General features: G+C 35.2%; 1 protein-coding gene across 11 annotated transcripts in view; it reads left to right on the forward strand.

Moving 5' to 3' along the window:
• CCSER2 (coiled-coil serine rich protein 2) overlaps nucleotides 1–25,384 on the forward strand; it is a 419,884-nt gene that overhangs the window by 106,749 nt on the left and 287,751 nt on the right. For all 11 annotated transcript variants that reach the window (XR_003796987.1, XR_003796986.1, XM_029244982.1 and 8 more), the window contains 3 exons: nucleotides 8,598–8,681; nucleotides 14,065–14,151; nucleotides 21,445–21,534. Coding sequence is in view for 9 of the 11 variants with exons in the window: in XM_029244982.1 (XP_029100815.1) it covers nucleotides 8,598–8,681; nucleotides 14,065–14,151; nucleotides 21,445–21,534 (261 nt within the window). In the remaining 2 variants the exon portion in view is untranslated. The remainder of the gene's footprint in view (nucleotides 1–8,597; nucleotides 8,682–14,064; nucleotides 14,152–21,444; nucleotides 21,535–25,384) is intronic.

Genomic DNA, 25,384 nt, shown 5'->3' on the forward strand with positions numbered 1-25,384 from the left:
GATAATAAATCAAAGATTTAAACTGGAAATAATGAAATAACCACTGCATCAATAAAACATTAAATCATCAATAAATCTGAGAGATGTTTGTGATGTTTTATAAAGAACCCTGCAAAACTTTGTATAAAAGATTTAGATAAAATACCGATACTTATATTCTATAGGGAGGCTAAATATTATAAAAATTATCTTAATCCATGGATATTAATGTAGTAATCAAGACTACCTTATAGTCTAGGAGAACATACAAGTATTAAATAACTGTAAGAATGGTGTGTTGGCGTGTCACACTGACTTGACATCCAGGCTCCCTGGGATCAGTCTCCAGGTCCAACCCATGTAGGAATAGACTGGGCCATATGCAAGAACTTCTGGGGGACACACTGTACTGTTAGGGTCCATCCAGCTCCTAAACAGAGTTGCTAATTCCCCTGAAGCCGGATTTCATGGGAACTCCTTAGCCTTTCTCTCCGAGGCATTGCCAGGGAGTCTAGTCCATGAGAGGCACATGGCAGACCTCTATCTCCCACGGTGGGGGTGTGAGGACTGGGTGTTGGGTGGCTGGGAAGAACGATGTGTTTGAAAGAGCAAAGATAAGATACAATCTGAGTGTGTGATTGGAGCCCGTAGTTCTTCCTGGTACTATTGGTAGATGTAATACAATTTCAGCCAAAATCACAACAGTTTTATTCTGGGGATTAATCAAAATGACTACAAAATTGTTAACACCAAAGTGTAAGATTTGTGTACATTAAGAAAGACAAAAAGAGAAGGAGGGAAAAACCCTTTAGAGCAGGTTATAATATTGACACAAATAGAAACATAGAGCAGTGGAAGAGAATAGAAAACCCAGAAATATGTGCTGAAGTATGTACTAAAATCGGTTGGACACAGAAGGGTTTTGAAATAAATGTTGAGAAAAACTCAGTAGTATAGAAGGAATTATTTAATTTCTTGTTTTATATTATAGTAAACTCAGGTGGTTTGAAGAGTTAAATTTTTTTTTTTTGCGGTACGCGGGCCTCTCACTGTCGTGGCCTCTCCCGTTGTGGCAGGCTCCGGACGCACAGGCTCAGCGGCCATGGCTCACGGGCCCAGCCGCTCCACGGCATGTGGGATCTTCCTGGACCGGGGCACGAACCCGTGTCCCCTGCATCGGCAGGTGGACTCTCAACCACTGCGCCACCAGGGAAGCCCTAAATATATTTTTTTTAATGTAGAAAAATTAGAAGAAATCTACAACTAATATTTTTAAGTGACAAAAGAAACCTATAGAAAAGGATATCCTGAGTCAGATATGTACAAATTAAACAATTAGGTTTAATAAAAAAAAAAGTTTAAACAGAAGATATTTGTAAGTAAGGTTTGCTTAGAATATTACAGACTTTACCCATATATAACAATGTTCTAGTCAATTTGAATGCCAGGGAGAGTTTTCTGTTTTGAAAATGTCTTTGCCCCAAACCATTTGTGAGGATCAACTCATCTTTGAAACACTTATTGAAAATCAGGCTTTGTGACTCCGTATCTTTAAAATCTTTCCAAATGTAGCTTGAATCATTAGATTTTAAGTCCCATAGGTGAATTACAGTATTACTCAAAAAACTATTCTCAGTGCACACATTCTGTGATGTGATGTTCATCCATATATACTTTTGTTTTTTTAAAAAGTGACTTTTGAAAAGAAAATGAAAAAAATCTCTCCTCTTCCTCTACTCCCTTTCCTAGGATGCCTCTTGTGATTGTGTTGTAGCATATCTGAAACACAAGGCAGTTTTGTTGACATCACTGATGCTGCTTGTCAGCAGAGATTGGTCAGTGCTGCCAAACCTTTTGGTTAGTCATTTCAAGTGTCCATGTCCATTGCAGCTGCTCTGGAACTCATAGGAAGATCCCAGTTTTTGCAAACTCATGGAAGAACCACTTGGGTAAGATGGAGTTTGTTATACGGTTTTCCAACAAGTTAATATGTGAAGAGTTTAATATTAGAACAAAAGTTTACCTTTCTGCTTTGTCAAAAAGAAAAGTGGAAGATCATGGACATCTTCCTCTTAGGACAGAGGAAGGTTTACCTATCTTTTGGAATCTTTAGTAAAATGCTAATGACATAAGAGTTAATCAACTTAAGGTTAATTGCATTCAGAATTCAAAAATCCTAACTAGAACCCACTAAGACACTTCACTTAGTAAAGCAGCCAGAATACTTTGATAATCAGTTAACTATGAATTGCTTACTTTTGTGCAGTGGTGTTTTATAGTTTTTATGTATTATTTTTGTATCTATGTATTTATTAAATATGTTTATGCAAAATGCTTAGAACAGTTCCCAGCTGTAGTATGAAGCATGAAAATTGCATGCATGGTTGTTATTCAGTGTTTTTAAAAAGAGAATGTTTTCTGTACATTTGCTTTCCCCCTGTCTAATGCTTAAAAAAACTTGTCTCAAAATGTTTGACCTGAACACTTCTCATCCTAGACAAGGTTTTATAGCGAGTACTACCATTATTTAGGGTCAAAGTTATTTGGAGGGTAGGTGGTTTTATTATTGATTGAATTGGAGATTATATTCATGATCTTTAAGCTCTTGTGCTTTGATGGAAATAATAGCTTTTTCCTTCTTTGATCTGTTGAATCTAGACTACTAGTCTGTTAAAAAAAATTGGAAGGATTTTTTTTTCCTTTGAGACATAGAAATAACTTAAACATTAATGACTCCCAATTGTCTTGGGCTGTACTATAAATTTATTTTATTTAGAAGAATTTTTTCAGTATTCAAAAACATTGGTTTGAAATATGAGACTCGCTTTTTAATTAATTTCTAATTTCAGTACATTAATAGTAAAGAATAATATCTATATGATATAAATTCTTTGGAATGTGTTGATATTTCCTTTGTGTTGGAAAACTTTTCCTTGGCCAAACAGTAAATATTTTAGCCTTTTCAGCTGAGAGGCAAAATTGATGTTATGTAGATATTAATAAAATCATTTAAAATGTAACCATTTAAAAATGTAGAAACCATTTTTAGCTCATGGACTGTAATAAAAATGGCAGTTGACTGGAGTTCTCCTGTGGACAATAGTTTGTTAACTAACCCCCTGGCTTGGAGCCTGGTCAGTTTTTGTGACTGTTCTACGTTTGTTTGAATAGGATATATATTCTCTATGTTTTATGTAGTGGTATATCTATTATATTAATCTTTTAGTATCTTTAGGATATTTTATTAGGTATATAAATCTTTATGATTGGCACATCTTCTTGGTGGATTGTTCCTGTGGTCATTAATTAAAGCCTTTCTTTATCCTCATTAATACTTTTCATCTTTAATTATACCTTAATTATAACCCGTGTGTTATAATAATATTGCTGTGTCAGCTTTATTTTCCTTGGGATTGTTGAGATTTATCTGGTGTTTCTCTCTTTTTGTTTTCTTCTGTTTTATTAGGCCTTACATTAGTTTTCTAGGGCTGCCATAACAAAGTACCACAAGCTGGGCAGCATAAACGACAGAAATTTATTCTCTCAAAGTTCTAGAGGCTAGACATCTGAAATCAAGATGTCATCAGGGCCATGTGTTCTTTGAGGCTCTAGGAGAGGAACCTTCCTGCCTTTCTAGCTTCTGGAGGTTGCTGGCAATCCTGGCCATTCCTTGGCTTGTAGATGCATCACTCCAGTCTGCTTCCATCTTCACATGACCCATGCTTCCAAATTTCTGTGTTCTTACAGGGACACCAGTCATACTAGATTTAGGCCCCACCCTAACCCATTATGGCCTCAACTTGAATATATCTGCAAAGATCCTATTTCCAGATGAAGTCATAGTCACAAGTTCTGGGTTAGATGAATTTCTAGGGGGACACTATTCAACCTGTTACAGTTCTATTGAGGTATAATATACATGCAGTAAAATTCAGTCTTTTTTGTTGTACAGTTCTGTGAGCTTTGACAAATGCATGCAGTTGTGCAGCTATTATAATCACACTTTAAAATTTCTTTTCTTTTTTCCTTTTAAGTCAATCCCTATATCCACTGCTAGCTCCTGGCAACCACTGATCTGTTTTATGTCTCTGCAGTTTTGCCTTTTCAAGACTGTCACATACGTGGACTTGTATATTTTTTAGTCTTTGGAGTCTGGCTTTTTCACTTACTGTAATGCATTTTAAATTCAGTCATGCTGTAACATGTACCAGTAGTTTCTTCCTATTTATTACTGAGTAGTATTACACTGTATGCATATATCATAGTCTGTTTATCTGTTTACCAGTTGAAGGATATTTGTGTCTCTTTCCAGGTTTTGGCAATTATGAATAAAGCCACTGTAAACATTCATGCACAAATTTTCATGTGAGGTTGTTTTCATTTCTCGCCTGGGGGTGGGGATTGCTAGGTTGTATGGTAAGTATATATTTAACTTCTTAAGAAATTGCCGAACTGTTTTCCAAAGTGGTTATATGATTTTGTATTCCCACCAGCAATTAATGAAAGTTCCAATTGTTTTACATCCTTGTCCACACTTGGTATTGTCAATATTTTTCAAAAGTCGTTCCCATAGGTATACTTTGGTATCTCACTGTTTAATTTGCATTTGCATAATAACTAATGATACTGAGCATCTTTTGTATGCTTATTTTCCAATTGTGTATCTTTGGTGAAGTGTCTATTCTTTTGCCTATTAACAAAAATTTTGTCTGTTTTATTATTGATTTTTGTTAGTTCTTTATATATAAGTCCTTTATCAGGTATATAAATTATGAGACAAATGAATATTGAAAAAATGGAATGCGCTTTTTGGGAAAGTATTTACAATTGTGAGTTAATGGAGTCAGTTAAAAACCCTAGACTTGGGCTTCCCTGGTGGCGCAGTGGTTGCGAGTCTGCCTGCCGATGCCGGGGACACGGGTTCGTGCACTGGTCCGGGAATATCCCACATGCCGCGGAGCGGCTGGGCCCGTGAGCCATGGCCGCTGAGCCTGCGCGTCTGGAGCCTGTGCTCCGCAACGGGAGAGGCCACAACAGTGAGAGACCTGCTCACCACACACACACAAAAAGACCCCCAGACTTTCACATTGTCATTATTTTTGTTGTTGCTATTGTTAAAAAATAGCCACTTTATAATGCCTTTTGCCTGTTTTGCAGTTTTGCTAATGATTTTGCAATTGTCAAAAAACCTGCTTTTGGTTTTATTGATTTCCGTTTCTTGATTTTCAGTTTCATTAATTTCTGTTCTCTATTATTTTTGTCTGTTTGTTTTGGCTTTAATTTGCTCCAGTTATGGATTTGACACCTTTGCTTTAATATAAGTATCTCATACAATAATTTTTCCTTCTAAGCACTGCTTTAGTTGCATTCCACAAATTTTGATATGTGGTGACTTCATTTTCCTTCCATTCAAAATATTTTCTCATTTACTTTGGGACTTCTTCTTTTGACCCACAGATCAAAGAAATTTGTTATTTACTTTCTAAGTGTTTGAAGATAATTTTTCTGTTATTAATTTCTAGTTAAATTCCTTTATGTTCAGAGAGCACATTCTATTTTCTCTACTTATAAATTGAGCTTCTCAAATATGTAGGTTCATGTCTTTCACCAGATATGAGGTGTATTTATCCATTATTTCTTCAAATATTTTTCTGCCTCACACCCTTCCTTCTGTGACTTCAATGATATGAATATTAGATCTTTTGTTATTGCCCCACAGCTCCTGCAGCAGGCTCTGTTTTTTTTCTCTTCATTGTTCAGAGTGGATGATTTATGTTGATATATCTTCAAGTTCACTCTGTTACCTCAAATGCTGGAATTTAGTCCATCCAGTGCATTTAAAATTTTTGATTATTGAATCTTTGCAGTTCTAAAATTTTCATTTGTTTCCACTTTGTATATCCTGTCTTTGCTGAGACTTTCTCTTTCCATTCCCTTTAAGATTTCATCCTTACTTTTGGAGAATTTTTATAATAGCTCTGTTAAAATCTCTTCTAATTAATTTCAACTTCTCTTTTATTTTGTCATTGATGTTTGTTGATTATCTTTTTCTGTGTGAGTTGAGATTTTCTTTGTTGTTTTTACATTGAGTAATTTTGGATTACATTTTAGATGTTCAAATGTTGTGTTGTGAGACTCTGGATCTTGTTTAAATCTTATGGAGAATATTGTTTTTTGTTTTTTTGTGTTTTTCTTTTTGTGGTACACGGGCCTCTCACTGTTGTGGCCTCTCCTGTTGCGGAGCACAGGCTCCAGACGCGCAGGCTCAGCGGCCATGGCTCACGGGCCCGGCCGCTCTGCGGCATGTGGGATCTTCCTGGACCAGGGCGCGAACCCGTGTCCCCTGCATCGGCAGGTGGACTCTCAACCACTGCGCCACCAGGGAAGCCCTGTTTTTTGTTTTTTTTTTAAAGCAGACAAATGATCTGATTAGGGTCAGACTGCAAGTTCTAATTAGCCACCTTTGGATTGTGGTTGTAATATCAGTTGTTTCCAAAGCCTCGGCCATGCTTGCCACATCTGTTTTGAGTGTACACCTTCCAAAGGCTAGCTTGGGACCTGGGCATAGTTTTAGTTTATTTCTCAAAGTCTTTGAAATGCTCTTTAGGATCAGTTACGAGCAACTGTGGTGCTCAGGAATGGTGAATCTAGTAATTTACATACAACTTCCTGGAGTCATTTTCTTTATGACTTCCTTATTTTCTATTTCCCTGGGCTCACCTTTTTATTCCTGTACAGTGAAAACTGATGTATTATTTTTCCTGTTCTGCTTCTTCCCACGACTACCTCCATGTCCAAGGCAGTTGAGTTTATGTTGTCCTCCTCTTCTTTGAGGTTCCTGCTCTGCACTGGGCAGGAAGTTATTGTGGATGTTGGGAAATAAGTCAAATTTTACAGTCCCTTTTTTCTCAAATATATACTTGTTTGTAGGACTGGCCCTGTTTTTATATGTCAAGGCAGAGATAAACTTTTTACTGAGATGAATCTTGTAAAATTTCTTTTTCTTTTTTTTTTAAACATTTTTTAATGTTTTCTGGGAACATTTGTTCTTCATTAGGATGTTACATTCTCTCTCAGGTCAGATTCTTAATGTCTGTATGGTATCACCAATAAAAATGTAATTTATCTCTGCTGGAAATTTGGCAACTGCTAATACTTCACTGTCAATCACTGTTAACCTGTTGAATTTTTCTAAATACTCATTCCTAGGCCCCATCGCTAGAGATTCTGATTCAATAGGTATACAGTACAGTAAGTAAAGAAGAAAATGATCTACATACTTATGTCTCCTATTTTAGCACTCCTGTTTCAATACAGGACATTTCCATGGTCTGGGAGATTTCCTTCAGGACAGATAGGTCTGAGGAAGGTTGCTATGGCAGTACTCCTTGAAGGTTGTTGACTCAGTGGGTGTCCCAAGGCAGCTAGGTACCATCTGAACAAATAAGGTATCGAGCTGCAGTTGTACTGCCTTGGTCAGGGACTCAGTCCCCCACCATCATCCCAGGCATATTCTTTTCTGGTTCATCTTTCTTAAGGTTGTCCGTGAATCATTGAACATGCCACTTTTCAGCTGGTTATTCCTAAACCACTTCAGCAAGGGGTAGGACATAATACTATTCTGTCATTTTTTAAAAATTGAGTTTAAGGACAAAAATTTAATTTTTTCAATTTTTTAAATTGAGGTATAGCATACATTCAGTAAAGTGCTTAAGGTGTACCAGTCTTAAGTGTAAAGCTTGTACTTTTCATTTGTATGTACGCATGTAACTGTCATACAGACAAGACATAGAACATTTCCAGCATCCTTATGGAGTATAATGCACTTTACTGTCAATAACCCCTTTCCCCTGAGTCAGCCACTGTTCTTCTGATTTGTAGCACCATAAATTAGTTTTGCTTTTTCTCAAACTTCATATAAATAGAGTCATGCAATATGTATCTAGTATTTTTAATCAAATGATTTTTGTGGTCAAACCTTTTTTTTTTTTTTTTTTTTTTTGTGGTACACGGGCCTCTCACTGTTGTGGCCTCTCCCGTTGCAGAGCACAGGCTCCGGACGCGCAGGCCCAGTGGCCATGGCTCACAGGCCCAGCCGCTCCGCGGCATGTGGGATCTTCCCGGACCAGGGCACGAACCCACGTTCCCTGCATCGGCAGGCGGACTCTCAACCACTGCGCCACCAGGGAAGCCCATGGTCAAACCTTTTTGAGCCATTTAATATTATTGTTTCTGACTCCTTTATACTCAGAACACCACAGCTGATTCAAATCAGATTTAATTTGACTTTTATTTTGCATTTTTCATAGGTGAGGTAGTCTTAAAATTTTTAAGGAAATTTCCCATATTCCTTTTCCCACTTTAAAACTTTCAGTGGCTTTCTGCATCATCGACTTGTATAGTGTATGTTATTTATTCCCACAAAATATTCTTTCCTGAGCTCTGTTGTTTCCTGTTCCACATTTCTTTCTACCAGTGCATAGAGATGAAAAGGAGATTTCTAAAATCTTATTTCCAGTTTGCCATGCTTATATTTGGCCTGGGGTGAGTTCAGGTTGAATTCAGTGTCTGCAGTTAATTGTATTAATCTTACGTTTTCTTTTTCTTCTTTCTGACAGCATGATGAAAGTGGTTCATTGCATGATGTTCAACTCTCCTTGTCATCTAGTCCAGAACCAGAAGATGGTGATCAAATATACAAGGTATGATGACTAGGTAGTCATGCTGAATTTTGCAAAAAAAATTTTTTATTACTAAAATTGTAAAGCAATAATAATTAAAACATTTAATAATAAATATATTAAAACCTGCAGCTTTGCTGTCTTGGGTTTTAATCAGATTTCTTTTAACTTTTACTACCTTATTAAGTTAAAATGATATCACTGTAGTGCTTTAATTTGAGTTTGTTTTATCAGTTGGATAATCATCTGTCCCTGTATTAATATTGGTACAGGATTCTTTTTAAAAAAATAAAAATCATTAAATTCTTTTTTATAATTATGAATAACAGTTTTTAAAATATGACTACCAACAAAAATTAAAACAGTTAATAGGTACTTCTTATATATAACCACAACATTGAAGAAATATTAATGAAAATGACATTAATTTATTTTTTCATGTTTAATGATAAAATTATAGAATGCAGATGCAGGTTAGTGTTTGAAGGTGTATTTCTTTATAGTTCTCATCTTGAGGTCTATTTTTAGTTGAAGAAAGCTCTTTTTGTTTTTTGCATCTACCTGAATCACACATTTACTTCTTAAGCACATACAGGTATTCTTGATGTCTTTCATGTTTCCAAGTAAAATTATTGTTTCCTTTCACATTCTGTTTTCAAGGTATAATAGTCAGTGTGTGCTACTTATCTGTAGTAACAACCTCAAAATATTGGTGGCTTACAATAACAAAAGTTTATTTCTTGTTATTTCTCGATATGTTACATTTTGGTTGTAGATCAATGGGACTTCACGTGTCCTCTTCATTCTGAGATCCAGGCTGAAGGATCAGCCCTTATCCTGGGACATGTTTTTTGTACCTGAGGGAAAGTAGCATTGGCATAATAACATGTGGATTCTGCTTGGATGTAACATATGTCGTTTCCAAAACAGGTCAAGTGGCCACGCTTGGTATTAGGGGTCAGAGAAGCGTAATTTTCTCATAGGATGTGGAGTGACCTATTGGGAACAAATTTATGTATAAAACACAAAATCAAAAGAATATAGGATAGTAGTCACATCTGGTTATCTAATCTTGGCTTTTCAACATGTTACCTACCTGTTCTCATATAAATTTCTTCCCGTCTCTGGGCTTCCATCCTATTGTGAGTATAATAATAGGTTTGCAGTAGGACATCTCTTTTTAAAAAACTTTTACTTGCATACTCAGTTGAGAGCCATTGATTTAGATGATTTCTGATTATCTCAGTTTTTTTAAGTTTTGTGACTGATATTTTAAGAGTAAAGTTGACTTTTTTCCTGAATTCTTTTTTGTGGAAAGTTTTTTACATGTAAAGAAATTCTTTTTAAAGAAAAAAAGTTTAATTCCAACTTTTTTATCGAATTAATGTCTTCATTTTGTCCATCTTCCTTTACAGTTTGTCTGTTAATTTAATACTACATGATAGACATATCATGTATTTATTTCTTGTCCCCAATGCCTTCCTTTCAGGCAGATCATTCCTAGTCTTTCTTCCTTCTTTCCAAGGTGAGATGCAATAGCTCACACTGTCTCAGCCCAGTACACTAGACTGTCCTTCACTTTCATCAGCAAATCCCCAAGTATGTCATCTTCTTATCCAAGATGGTTTCGCAGTTCAGTTTCAAATGATAAAAATATGGTGACTTATACCATTACAATTTTAGGGTCTAAAATCTACACTGGACCTGCCATGTCTACAGTCTTTCCTTTATCTCAGGACAGCTGTCTCTCCCATTCCCTTGATGAGCTGTTCCAGACATTGGCCACTCTCCTCAGCCTCTTTCTCAGCTACTCTTCTCAACTTCTGCAGGTAGCCTTGTGTTTTTCAAGCAAGATCTTCTGCTGCCTGCCTTCTGACTTAGTCTGTGTCTATGTCACTCTCAATCACTTTATTCCAGTTGTAGGGAAAAGTGACCGCTGTGCTGTGGAAAACCAACCTTTCTTCTCGTGTTCTGGACTCTTCTGCTGCAGTTAAAGACCTCCTCTCTCATCTCTCTTCAGTGTGCTTTCTCAACTTCCCCTTCATCCTCACCTTATAAATTTCTGTATCTTACCTATCCTAAATTCAGTAAATCGAATAAACCTTTTCTTGACTCTCCTTAAACTACCTTTCCAGTTAATGTGGAAACCTGGGAAAATAGACATTTGGCATGGCCTTTGTCGTCCTACAAGCTTTATCCCTTGGTTTTTGTGTCACTTCTGTCTGAATTCCCTATATACCCCTTAACATCGCCCCCCTCCATTTTCTTTGTAGGTTCCTTTTCTTCTTTAGAATGTAGATTTATATCTTTAGTCCAGTCCTCATCAAACTTTCTACTGTCATGATTTCACATATAACATATATATTGATAATACATAAAATCAGTCTCTCTCATACTTGGTAATCCAGTTGTCCCACTGGACATTTCCACTGTGTGTCCCACTCACAGGTGGAATACCTCTAACACACCTCTCAAGAGGTGTGTGTACCTCTAGCAATGTATTTAAAACTCAAAAATATTCCTCATTGGGGAATTCCCTGGCGGTCCAGTGGTTAGGACTCAGCGCTTTCACTGCCAGGAGCCCAGGTTCGATCCCTAGTCAGGGATCCCATGAGCTGCACAACGCTGCCAATATACATATATGTATTTCTCTTTGGACATAATTTCTCCTCCTTCATTCTCTGTTTCTATTTGCTATATCATCTAAGCTAGAAATGGAGATGTCACTCTTGACTACTTCTCTGTGCTCTTCTCTCTCATGCAGTGAATTGCCAACATCTCCTTTTCTCCTGTTTCTTCTCCTCCCTATTATCACTCTCTTGGGTCAGGCCCCTGCTCTTACCTGGCATATTACAACATCTTGATAACCAGTTTCCTAGCCTAGTTTTTTTGTTGTCCTTGTCAAGTATATCCTCCAAACAGCTGTCAAAGCCATCTCAAATGCAGATCTGTTACTCCCTGACTAAAGCCATGCTTGATGTTCAGGCCCTCTATGATCTGGCCCTTGCCTAATTTACTAACCACATTGCTCCCCACTGTATACCACAGCCTTCATGTGACAGCATCACTGCCTGTAATTCTCCAAATATGCTATGCTTGTCCCCATCTCTGTATTGTCTTATAGAATCCCTTACCCTAAAATACAAAGCCTGCCACAGTTTGTGTCCTTAGAACTTTTTACTTATCCTTTAAGACTCCACTGGAATTACCCATTTCCTGATGTGTTCTCCTTTGCCTGTCTTTATGTGTAAAATCCTTAGAGCAGTGCCTATTCTAAAGTAAGTGCTATATGCATGTCGGCTATAAATGTTATTACCACATTGTGTTTTGATTTCAGCCATTTCCTCTAGCACCAGCAGAACCTAGCCATGACTGAATGATGGCTGTGTAATATTCCATCAAGTCGCTTACTGTATTGTATTTCAGTTGTCCTCTTACAGGACAATTCTAAATTTGTAACTTTAAGAGAATATCTTATTATAGGTTTTCTCGTACTTAGGATCATTTCTTTGGCATAGGAGTTGGATAACTGAATCGGAGAGTGCAAGTAATTTTTATGACTTTTGTATATACAGGCATACGTTTGTCCAGAAACGTCAGTTGTTATGTCTGATAATGTACCATTTTTTCTGCAGTCTTGTTAATCACATTGAGTATTTCTCCCCCAATTTAATGCCTGTAAAACAATACCTTTAATACTTTAATTTGTATTTCTTCACTAAGTCAAACAGAACATTTTTCCAGTTATATGTATATTTGTGAGAACTGACTATCTGTCTATTGGGGCCTAGAAATGATCTTATATGTTTGAACAGTCTCCTAATACACTTGAGTTATAAATTCTTTGTCATATTAGCATAGGTTTTCACCAGCTTTTAACTTTAATGTTAATTGTATAGATGCTTTAAATGTTTATGTAATCAAATATATTTATCATTTCTTAATAGCTTAATTTGCCACTTAGTTTAAAAATATGTCCTTCATGATTTGCAGTCCATCTTTTTTTTTTAGTCTTGATTTATTATTTTTTAAAGTCCCTAAACTCTTTAAATTCAACGGAAGTCATTTTTTATATATAATAATTAGTCTTTCCCAATTGTGGTATACATAACAGCATTTTAAAAAATATTTTCTTCCCTGTTGTTTCTTCCCCATTGCGATGCTTATTTGATATGTGAAAGCCTTCATAAAATGTCTGTTTCCAATCTCTTGTTAATGAGACTGCAATATCATTTTTTGTTCCCAATATATCTGAAGAAGAGTGTATACTTTGCTCATGACCAACACATTATAATTATTTGCTCACTTACTTTTCTCTCTGGAAAGATGTATCATTCACATATATATTCTACAGTTTATCCCTGAACAACACAGTTTTGAACTGCATGAGTCCAGTTACATGCGGATTTTTTTCAATAATATATACTGTGGTACTACACCGATCTGCAGTTGGTTGAATCCAAGGATGTAAGCCTTGTGGTTATGGAGGAACTGTGGATGTCAAGGGCTGACTAAAAGTTATACCCAGATTTTTGACTTTGCAGAGGTTTGGTGCCCCTAACCCCTGTTTTGGTGCCCCAACCCCTGTGTTGTTCAAGAGTCAACTGTGATTTCCTTGCTTGCATTACTTCATCAGTATATATTTCTGGATAATTGAATAGCAGTAAACAAAATGGGCTAACTATAGGGTAGTGATACTTATACTTGGAAATGTAACTGCATTCCTGCTAACCTTGACAATAGGTTTCTCTTAATACTATTAGGAATTTCTTATAGACTAAGTTAACAGGGTATTTACTCTTTGATTTAGGCAGTTCTCATGAAAGTAGCTCATGGAAAAAGAATCTTCCTTGTTATCCTTCAGGCACATTTATCTTTCTGCTGATTTCTGAACCAGCCATGAAATGACTCTGTGCCTTTAATTACACAGTTTTCTCTACTTGTGGCCTTCATTTCCTCTGACAGGCAACTCTTATACATTCCTTGAAATCTAGCTGAAGTTACTGTTCTGTGTGTAATTTATTTTACTACGTGGCCTAGTTGCCAATTTTCTTGTCTGTAAAATGGGGATAATAGTACCTACCTCAGGGATGCAGTCGGAATCAACTACTTAGATACCTAAAAGGTACTCGTTCTTGGCACCTGATTAATACTCAATGAATGTTAGCTGTTGCTGCTATTATTGTTCATTGTTTACGTGTCAGACTCCTTAGACTATGAATTCTTAGAAGACCAAAATGGGTTGTTTTTTTTAATGGATTAATAGCTGACATATTTAAGAAGAATTTCCCCCTTAAATAAACAACCAATTCATTACTCAGTCTTCATCATTGATTTAATGCTTCTCATTAGTGTTTTTAAATACAATTAAATACTTCATGTTAAATTTTTTAAAATATTTCAGAATGAAGATTTATTAAATGAAATAAAACAACTTAAAGATGAAATAAAGAAAAAAGATGAAAAAATCCAACTATTAGAACATCAGCTTGTAAGTATTATAGTGTAGTATGTAAAGTGCAGGCTTTTCAAACTGGGCAATATGTATATTTTTTTATAAAACTAGCCAGAATTGAAACTGGATTTTATTTTTAGCTTTTAAGATTGCAATATTGTATTATTTTTAAGTTACATGCTCTCTTAAAGTATGTGGTTTAACTTTCAGTCTAAATAATAAATTTTAAAGGTGAAAAACTCAATCCATTTTCAGTTGCCTCTGTTTTGGGTGTTTGAAATTCACCAATTTACGTTCATGTTGTTGAGGAACGAAACTGGGTGTTTAGTCTTAGGAATCTGAATGGTCTGTTAGAATGGCTGTTCTAAAAAAAAATGTTTCTTGCCCATGGATGATACTGAGTGATCTCTCAGAGATATGTCTGAATCTTTATAATTTTATAATTGTTATGATATCAAATGTTAGTTCCATATGAAAACTGTATATGCTGTATCTTGAATTTAATTATAATTTGGTTTGTAATAATAAAAGCCCAGGATAACAAGAGTATAATGGCATAACAATCACAAGAGGCCAAAGAAAATCTTTGTTGGAAGTCAAAACTTATTTTGACATAGCAAAGCAATGCAGCAGTATGAAGGAGTAATCTCACTCAGAATATAAAGGATATAATATATTGAGCTCTGAGCCATTGGGGTCAGATCAGAATCCATCTTATGAATAAATAGTAAGAACAGATGGATCAGATGTTATGATTAAGGGTATCAGAAAACTTATGAATCTGAAAAAAGAATAACTGATTATTGCAAATTGAGGGCCTACCAAATATAAGATTAAAAAGGAAAAGAGTAAGACCAGTGTTCGTATTTAAGAGCTAAAGACAAAACCCAACCCAACCAATTTTTAGGGAGAAGAAAAGGTACTTTTAGGAAATTAAGCTTCAAATTTTGCAAAAATCTGTTACAGAGCACAAGAAGTTGTATCTAGTGCACTTTAGAAAAAAAGGTTATGACCCTCACATTTTATAACTAAATGCATTTTTATTTATATACAAAGATACATTCTCAGACCTTTAGCATATTGAAAAATATGCCACCCAGTTATCTTTGTAAAATTATTTAATAATACATCCTAAATGCTTGAGAGAGAAATTTAAAAATAACTCAAGGGTTTCCCTGGTGGCGCAGTGGCTGGGAGTCCGCTTGCCGATGCAGGGGATGCGGGTTTGTGCCCCGGTCTGGGAGGATCCCGCATGCCGCGGAGCGGCTAGGCCTGTGAGCCATGGCTGCTGAGCCTGCGCATCCAGAGCCTATGCTCTGCAGCGGGAGAGGCCACGGCAGAGAGAGGCCCGTGTACCGCAAAAAAAAAAACAAACTCAAGAATAAGGAAGTAAAGATTAAAATGAATGAGTGGTGAAATGAAAACCATCTTTAGAGAGATTAGGTGGGATAAACTTCCCAACTACTAACGGGAGAAAACTTAATGCTCATTATTTAATCTTATGTAATTATATATAATTTAATGTTAAAAAATTTTAATTAAAATTTTAAATTGCTATTAATTTTTGTAAATAGATTAAATAAAATAGGTTTGAGAAAAGAGTTAAGGGATATGCTGAAGAAGTCAGTAGCACTGAATTGTGTATCTACAAATGGGTATCTAAAATTATTCTTTTTATATACTTAGGTAAATTAAAATGTTTGTGAAATGCTTTAAGATAACTAATAGTAGATTAGAATAATGTATCTTGCAAAAGATGAAAGTAAAAAGACATCTAAAGTAGAGAAATACCAAGGATGTCTAAAAACAGCAGAAGTAAAGTGACAGAAATTAGACCAAATGTAATAAATATAATAGTAAATGCAAACGGCCTTATCTCATGGAGAGAGCTTTGCTGAGGATTTAAAGCAAAATCCATTAATTGCTTTGTATAAAGGAAATTTAGATAAAGTAAAACAGCACAATAATGCTGAATATAAAAGGTTGGGTGAGACAATAAAGTTATTCTCATCTAAAAAACTGAAGTTGCAGTATTAAAATTAGAAGAAGAAATCTAAGACTGAAAAAAATTATGAAAAGAGGTCACTTTATATTGATATATGATTAATAAATAATGAAAGATATAGCTTTTTATGCTGAGAACTTTTAATAGTGTTCTTTTTAACTTCAGTGTGCCTCTTAAAAAATAAGAAATGTTCTCTTCCTAGCTGAAATATTATCTTTAACCAGTTAATAGTAATTTTTAAAATATTTTCTAATATCCAGTCCATATTCAGATTTCTGCAGTTCTAAAAATATCCTGTACATTTGTACATTACATCTAGTTATTCCTTAAATCTCTTTTACTTTAGAATTATTCTTGTTTTCATTGTACTGACTTACTGAAGAGACTGGGCCAGTTATCCTTAACAATATCTCACCTTACAAATAACTTTTAGAAAGGTTTTAGAAATATCTAAGAGAATCCTAAAGAAAGGAAGAAAAGCAAAGAAAAGTGAAAACATTACTCTTTAGCGATATGTGCTTCGAAATTCTCTGTATTTGATACATTAAACTTAGAAATCGTATTTATCTTGGAAGATCCCATCACCTACCTTTAGTTTAGTTGTGGAACTGGGAAGTCACTTGTTCAAATCAAGAGAATTTAAAGAGATATAAACCACTGAAAGTAGAGATAGGTAAGAGCATTTTTCAGATTACCAAAATTAAAATTGCCTTTCTCTTTACAGTTTTTTTCTTTCGTTGTATCCCTAATTTGCTCTTCTTAAAAATAGCAAAATGGCATCAGAGGAGCCATGGAATAGGAATTAGATAACTTTTCTTCAGTATTAATTAGCTGAATCTCTTGTCTTCAATATTAATTAGCTGAATGACATTGGCAGTTTCCATCAGTCTCTAGTGCTTTCTTTATCAAAAATGTGAAGTTTTTTCTAGATGATTTCAAAGTCTTTTTCCATTTCTAGCTTTCTATACTTTTTATCTTTTTTCAAAAATAGGCACTCAGCTCTAACCTATGTTTACATGCAAACTTCAAGAAAAATATAGCGACAATATGATGTGTTAAATTCATATTTCGTGTGAAATATACAGATATAAAATCAGATTGCAGTGCTCCAGAAATGAAACTGAAAGGTATAGAGGCATGACTATTTGAACCTCATTCCAAAATGCTGAGAATGCCCATTTATTTTCATCTTAGTGTACTAGTTAAATGATAGTTAATTTAGATGCATTTGTTTATTGAATCCTCAGAATAATCTTATGAAATTATTGTGTAGAATTTTCTTTGTGGAGACATTTCTAATGTCTTAAGTAGGTTAGCACTGTAATATATTTGAGAAGCTCAAATATATTTGAGCTTAAGTAGGTTAGCACTGTAATATATTTGAGAAGCCATGACCAGCCTGAAGCTGTATAGACCTGGGTTCAAATCCTGGCTCTGAAACTTAGTAGCCGTCTTCTCTTAGGGAAGTTACTTAATTTCTCTTAAGCCTCTTCTATATGTGAGGATAATAAAAATAATACTGACCATATAGGGTTGTGATAGCTAATTGAACTACATATGTAAACTCTCTAATGCTACAGTTGGCCCATGGGTGCATGATAAATAATAACTCTTATTTGATGATTTGTCCCAAATCACCCAGTTAGTAAATCAGTGCATATCTAATGATGTTTTAAGTTTTAAGTAAAAGTCTAACTAAAAGTGACTTGAAAATAAGAACATTTATAAACTGAAATAACAAGAAAGTATATTGGTCTCATCTGCTTCCATGGTTTCCTAATTGGTCATTTGGGTAATGGCAAAGTTCTAGGGTAGCTTTTTTGGAATCCTCTTGGCTACCCATTCATGGTCACAGGATGTCTGCCATAGCTGTATGTGTCATATACTCAGTAGTCCCCAAAGATAGGAAAAGCACCTATTTTCTGTAGCATACCAATTTTAAAAATTAAGAGCACTTTCTTAGAAATAACCCAGGCTTTCCTCATGTTTTATTGGCTAGATTTGAGTTCTTTGTCCCTTAAGCACTGAGGAATGGGATTAATCAGACTGGTTCAGACTAATCAAACTCTATCACTGGGTCAAGAGAGGATACTGAATCCCTAAATATGGGACTGCATAGAAGGTGAGCATCTGAACAGAATCTGTCAGCAATAAAGAATGCAGATGGAGAGGGAGTGATTTGAGTAGCTGTTTTCTATCTATTGAAATCAGTAAAAACTAGGTTTTCCAAATTGTGGAAAATTCAAATATTTGCCGGTTATTGTTCTTCATATGTTAACACATAGGCCACAGACAGGACATTATTTCTGGAATTGCAGCAGTCAGGATAGAACAAGTAATGTGCTTGCATTAAGATAAATGTCTTACAAAAGACATTAATGTCTATCTTATAAAAGAAATTAAAGATGATACAAACAGATGGAGAGATATACCATGTTCTTGGATTGGAAGAATCGACGTTGTGAAAATGACTATACTACCCAAGCAATCTACAGATTCAGTGCAATCCCTATCAAACTACCAATGGCATTTTTCACAGAACTAGAACAAAAAATTTCATAATTTGTATGGAAACACAAAAGACCCCGAATAGCCAAATCAATCTTGAGAAAGAAAAATGGAGCTAGAGGAATCAGGCTCCCAGACTTCAGATTATACTGCAAAGCTACAGTAAACAGGACAGTATGGTACTGGCACAAAAACAGAAATATAGATCAGTGGAACAGGATAGAAAGCCCAGAGATAAACCCACGCAGATGTGGTCACCTTATCTTTGATAAAGGAAGCAAGAGAAATGGAGAAAAGACAGCCTGTTCAATAAGTGGTGATGGGAAAACTGGACAGCTACATGTAAAAGAATGAAATTAGAACACTCCCTAACACCATACACAAAAATAAACTCAAAATAGATTAAAGACCTAAATGTAAGGCCAGACAGTATAAAACTCTTAGAGGAAAACATAGGCAGAACACTCTATGACATAAATCACAGCAAGATCCTTTTTGACCCACCTCCTAGAGAAATGGAAGTAAAAGCAAAAATAAACAAATGGGACCTAATGAAACTTAAAAGCTTTTGCACAGCAAAGGGAACCATAAACAAGATGAAAAGACAACCCTCAGAATGGGAGAAAATATTTGCAAACGAAGCAACTGGCAAAGGATTACTCTCCAAAATATACAAGTAGCTCATGCAGCCCAATATCAAAAAAACAAACAACCCAATTCAAAAAGGGGCAGAAGACCTAAACAGACATTTCTCCAAAGAAGATATACAGATTGCCAACAAACACATGAAAGGATGCTCAACATCACTGATCATTAGAGAAACGCAAATCAAAACTACAATGAGGTATTACCTCACACCAGTCAGAATGGCCATCATCAAAAAATCTACAGACAGTAAATGCTGGAGAGGGTGTGGAGAAAAGGGAACCCTCTTGCACTGTTGGTGGGAATGTAAATTGAACAGCCACTATGGAGAACAGTATGGAGGTTCCTTAAAAAACTAAAAATGGAACTGCCATATGACCCAGCAATCCCATTACTGGGCATATACCCTGAGAAAACCGTAATTCAAGATGAGTCATGTACCACAATGTTCATTGCAGCACTATTTATAATAGCCAGGACATGGAAGCAACCTAAGTGTCCATTGGCAGAGGAATGGATAAAGAAGATGTGGCACATATATACAATGGAATATTACTCAGCCATAAAAAGAAACGAAATTGTGTTATTTGTAGTGAGGTGGATGGACCTAGAGTCTGTCATACAGAGTGAAGTAAGTCAGAAAGAGAAGAAGAAATACCGTATGCTAACACGTATATATGGAATGTGAAAAAAAAAAAAAAGGTTCTGAAGAACCTAGGGGCACACAGGACTAAAGACACAGGCATAGAGAATGGACTTGAGGACACAGGGAGGGGGAAGGGTAAGCTGGGATGAAGTGAGAGAGTGGCATTGACATATATACACTACCAAATGTGAAATAGATAGCTAGTGGGAAGCAGCCACATAGCACAGGGAGACCAGCTTGGTGCTTTGTGACCACCTAGAGGGGTGGGATAGGGCAGGTGGGAGGGAGTTGCAAGAGGGAGGGGATATGGGGATATATGTATACATATAGCTGATTCACTTTGTTATATAGCAGAAACTAACACAACAATGTAAAGCAATTATATCCAATAAAGATGTTTAAAAAAAAAGATAAATGTCTTATATTATCTGTTTTCTTCTTTACAAATTCCTATTATATTGAATTCCAGGAGGTCTAGATTGACCTGCATATATATTGAATTTTGTTTCAATGACTGTCCCATGTTTCAGAATGGGAAATATGTGTATACTATGAATACAAAGAATGGGAAACAAGTCTGTATTACAGAGATTTTTGTTTTGATTAGATTTTATTTTGATTATGGAAATTGGGATGATCCGATTGCAATTAAGAAAAAATTTGAATATTGGTAAATATTTTAAAAGTAAAAACTTACCATTTTAGCTTGATGCAATAATCAAGAATTTGTTATGTAGGTTTTCCTACAAGAAAGCATATTTACCTCCAGGGGAGTTGTTTAATAAATAATATGGCTATATTCCAACTTCACACCAAGGAGAAATTATCATTATCAATCTTTTCCTTTTTTAAAAATTTGGCATTTATTTGAGAGACCATAGTTTACACAATAGGCACATTGTTTTGTGTTGTATAAATTACTGAATGAGTATGATCTGAGTTAAGTCATGTGAAGAGAATTTATTTATGAACTGAGATGGTCGGATGGATCTTGTCAAAGGGCAGAGATCCTTTAAAATATTCCAGTCCAGTAAAGTCAACACATCATTAAAGGGGCTTTTAAATGCATTGCACAGGTGAAAAGACAACCTTAATTGTGGACTGGTGGTATTTAATAGCCGAGTCCCATCAAAAATGAATTTAAGAAAGAAACTGTGCTGCAGTGATTGTAGTACCATAATACTTTAGGGACGTATTTAAAGTTTTGCTATTATATTCTTTATACACTGTATATTGCTGTATATGTTCTACATCTATATACACATATATTTATATACATAAAATCATAGGTAGTGTGTTGTATGGGCAGTATAAGAGATTGCCAACGGTAATTTTGACTACTCAAAATTTTGCCTTGCTGGGTGAATCTAAAATCCAGTCTGTGAAAAAGATGGGAGACTACTGAATAGATTTTGATGTTTGCATTTTTATTTTAACCCCCTAAGAAAGACCCTAATTACTTTGTTTGTATGTATATATGTATATATAGAATTATACCAATGTAAAAATTTATGTTTTTGTTCAGGCAACTCGGTGTAACTGCCGTCAAAAATCTAAAGAGGAAAAATGCACATATGCTGATAAATATACCCAAACACCCTGGAGAAGAATTCCTGTAAGTAACACATACTCTTATCCTCTTTTCTTGTCATTTACTATTTTGATGTTTTGTTCTACTCTTTTTACTCTAATAATTTTGAATCTGCCGTGGCTGTCAGTTTTTTTTTAAGGTAAGTGGATTTTTCTTGTTCTTAGGTGTTTCTGTGCTTTCTAAAGCTTCTCTTCTGTGTCTTATACGAATGAATGTGCATTTAATAGCTTTTCCATTCTGCACACCGTAGGTCATTTTATTTGAGTGTCTAGTCTCTCTCTTATTGCATGTATTTATGAGAGTAGTAGTTCCCCATGCCCTACAAGAAAAAGAAGTCCAAAATGTAGTCTTCCCTCTTTAACAGCATATGACTCTGAAAATATATTATGTAGCCTGTTCTTTTTATTTGTTGAGACTTTTCAAATATATTCTGTTATTATAATTACTCAAACAAATATTGAGGCTGTTAGGAAGTATAAATGCATTAAGATACAGACAGTAAAGGTTATGTTTTGGGCATAGTTAGGGTAGGGAATGGCTTCTTCTAAACAGTAGAAAATTACCATGCATTCTGTGCTTCTTCATTGTTTTTCAAAAATACTACATCTCAAAACATGTTTAGTGTTAAAAATACACTTTCTGAACTCAGCTCAGGATATGCCTGAGCCAGAGAGTCATCATGGCTATCAGTCATTGTTATCCTATTGTATGGTGCCAAGTAATAGGTATTTCATGGTAAAAGAATGCCTGATAAGCCAGCCTTGCTCTTCTTTTGCCTTATTTTAAGCAGTGGAATCCTCGTTAACACAAATGAACAGGGAATTATAATGGTTAGTGTAATCAACAATCTGCTTTTTTTAAACTTAGCTATAGGCCTTTAAAGTTTATAAGATACTTATTTCTTTTCATCTAATAAGTAGTTATTTTTTGTATGCTCTGTATAAAGTACAAAGCTAATAATTAATTTGTTCAACAAAAGTTTGATGAGCCCCTCCCATCTCAGTTATTAGCCTCTTGAAGTAGAAGTGGGGAATTGGGAAAGAAAATATACAGACAAATAAGGATTCTTCCATTAACAAGTGCTTATTAAAGGAACTGACAGTGTGATATAGTTAAAGTGTAGAAAGTGCTGTAAGGTTCAAAGGATTGGGAAAGTCTAGGTGGAAGAATCAAGCTTGGTGAAAAGGGTGAAGGTAGTGGTTGAATCATAGAAAGCAAAAGATGTCAGTAGACAGAGACGAGTTCCAGAATTGAGAATGAGAAACTATTCTACATCAGCACTCTTCCATAGAGTTTCCTTGAGGTCCAGTGCAGTAGCCACTAGCTACATGTGACTGTTGAATACTTGAAAATGTGGCTAGTGTGACTGCAGAAGATAACTATAAATAATATTTAATTGTAATTAAATGTAAATAGCCACATATGGCTAGTGGATACCATATTGGACAAAGCATCTCTAGAGTTAATGATGAAGTAGACTTAGATGGATTATAGGAAAGCCACCTGGAACAATAAAGGGAAGTCAGTGAAGGCAATTTTTGGAAGAAATGAAAGAAAATAAAAAAGACAGAGTTCATATTTAGGTAGTGGAAAAAAAGAGAGAAAAGGTAAAAATGAGTTGTAGGAGAAGATGGTACCTTCAGAAGAAGAATGGATAAGTCAAATTCTGACCAAATGTTCTCATCTGAGGGACAGAATGCCCAGATAAAATAGTGAAATGGATAACATGGAAAGAAGAATAAAAACATGGAAGGTGCTTAATCATTCATACAAGAATACTTGAAGAGACTAGGCATATGCAGGAAAATGGTGATTATGTGAGAAATAAGGATTCACTTTAAATATATAAACTTATAAGACTTTATTTTAAACATAGTATGACATTGTTGATCCATGTACAAGCATGTTCTTATAAATAATATTATCTTGGACTGAATTTTAAGTTTTTAAAATGTATTTCCAATATCGTTTTTAAAGCATTTAACATCAGTATTTGAAGATTTGAATAGTTATTTTGCACATTAAGTAAATTGTAAATTTTCATGATAGGTACTTTTATAGAACATTTGTTTGAACATCTTAAATTAACTAGAGAAGACAAAATACCAGAATACATTTCTAGACTCACACCATCAAAGCTTATTATTTATGCCCTTGAATCTCAAAGAAGGGATTGCAAGATGGACCCAAAGGATTCACATAATGACCCAACCTGGATTACTCTGAAAATTGAGTGTAGGAATAAACAGTTTTATTGGTATCAATGGGAAAGTTGCCGATCAGTTAAAACTCAGATTGTGCACAATTTGACCTGATACTAGTTTCCTCTCATATTTTAAGAACTAACGCTTATTATATATAGCAAAGGAGTTAAGAAAGATGCTTTTATATAAAATTTAAATGCTCTATTGGAATTAGTTTCTAGTACTGAATCACAGATTAATCCACTTTATAGCATATTTAATAGATATGAATAAAATTTATATAAATTCAAGAATTGGAATATCATCAGCATTATTTGCAATCCTTTGTGCTTAGAATTAGGTTCGCATGACTCAGATTTATTGGATCATACATATATTGCGAAATGTTACAGTCAACTATGTTCCTATTGTAACTATTTATAAAATAGAAAATATTGAATCAGAAAAATATATCACAGACATATCCCACACAAAAATATCAATTGTTTATAATTCCCAAAGGAGAAGGAATTTACTTAGTCCTACCAGTCATGATACATGTGCTAGCAAAGAACTTTGCTCCTTTTTTTCCCCTTGCCTGGGAGATAAGATGAAATGTTAAATATAAGGAACAATATAACCCAAAGATTTGTCTCAAGTACTCTTTCCTAAGTCCTTTTTCTTTTAGACCACATGCCTTTCTGATTTGGAAGTGGGCAGTATTATTGGTTAATTTTTATGTAAGATTAATAACCTGATTTTAAACTTAGATGTGCCATTTTCTCCCAATTAGAGAGTCGTTACGTTACTATTTATATATATTTCCAAAGGGAATTAAGGGATTTATTTCTTTGCTAAGCTTTTTATTTATATTCACTATTACTTATATTTAAAATATGCCACTAGACGTATTTTAAGTGAAATATCTATATCCTTTGGTGTATAAACATGTAATATTTAATGGTCATGCAATAATGTTTAATCAATATTGGACATTGAACGTTAAATATGACCTATGTTTCAGTGAGCTAAATGCTGATAGGAACCATCTTTGTACTGAGACATCACATTTTAGTATGCATGTGAGTATGACAGCACACCAAGAATTCTATTATGTGTGTCTTTTACACTGTAGTTTATGAGCAATAGCACCTGAAACCAATAACTGAAAAATGGAATTGTTTTACAAGGCTAGGGACAAATGAAATATAGATATTAGAGCAGCTGAGTGATTTATCTGGTCATAAATTTAAGGGTATGTAAATTCGTATCCTCTAATACCAAATACCAGAACTGAAGTAGGCATTTTTGGAACTTTGTTTAAAATATCCACTGAAAGGGACTTCCCTGGTGGCACCGTGGTTAAGAATCCGGCTGCCAATGCAGGGGACACGGGTTCGAGCCCTGGTCAGGGAAGATCCCACATGCCGCGGAGCAACTAAGCCCGTGTGCCACAACTACTGAGCCTGCACTCTAGAGCCCGTGAGCCACAACTACTGAGCCTGCATGCCACAACTACTGAAGCCCGCACGCCTAGAGCCCGGGCTCTGCAACAAGAGAAGCCACCACAATGAGAAGCCCGCGCACCGCAATGAAGAGTAGACCCCGCTCGCCGCAACTAGAGAAAGCCCTCATGCAGCAACAAAGACCCAACGCAGCCAAAAATAAATAAATAATAAATAAATTTTTAA

The sequence above is a fragment of the Monodon monoceros genome, unplaced genomic scaffold, assembly GCF_005190385.1.
Source record: "Monodon monoceros isolate NGI ecotype Baffin Bay Population unplaced genomic scaffold, NGI_Narwhal_1 Super_Scaffold_4, whole genome shotgun sequence".
Lineage (NCBI taxonomy): Eukaryota > Metazoa > Chordata > Mammalia > Artiodactyla > Monodontidae > Monodon > Monodon monoceros.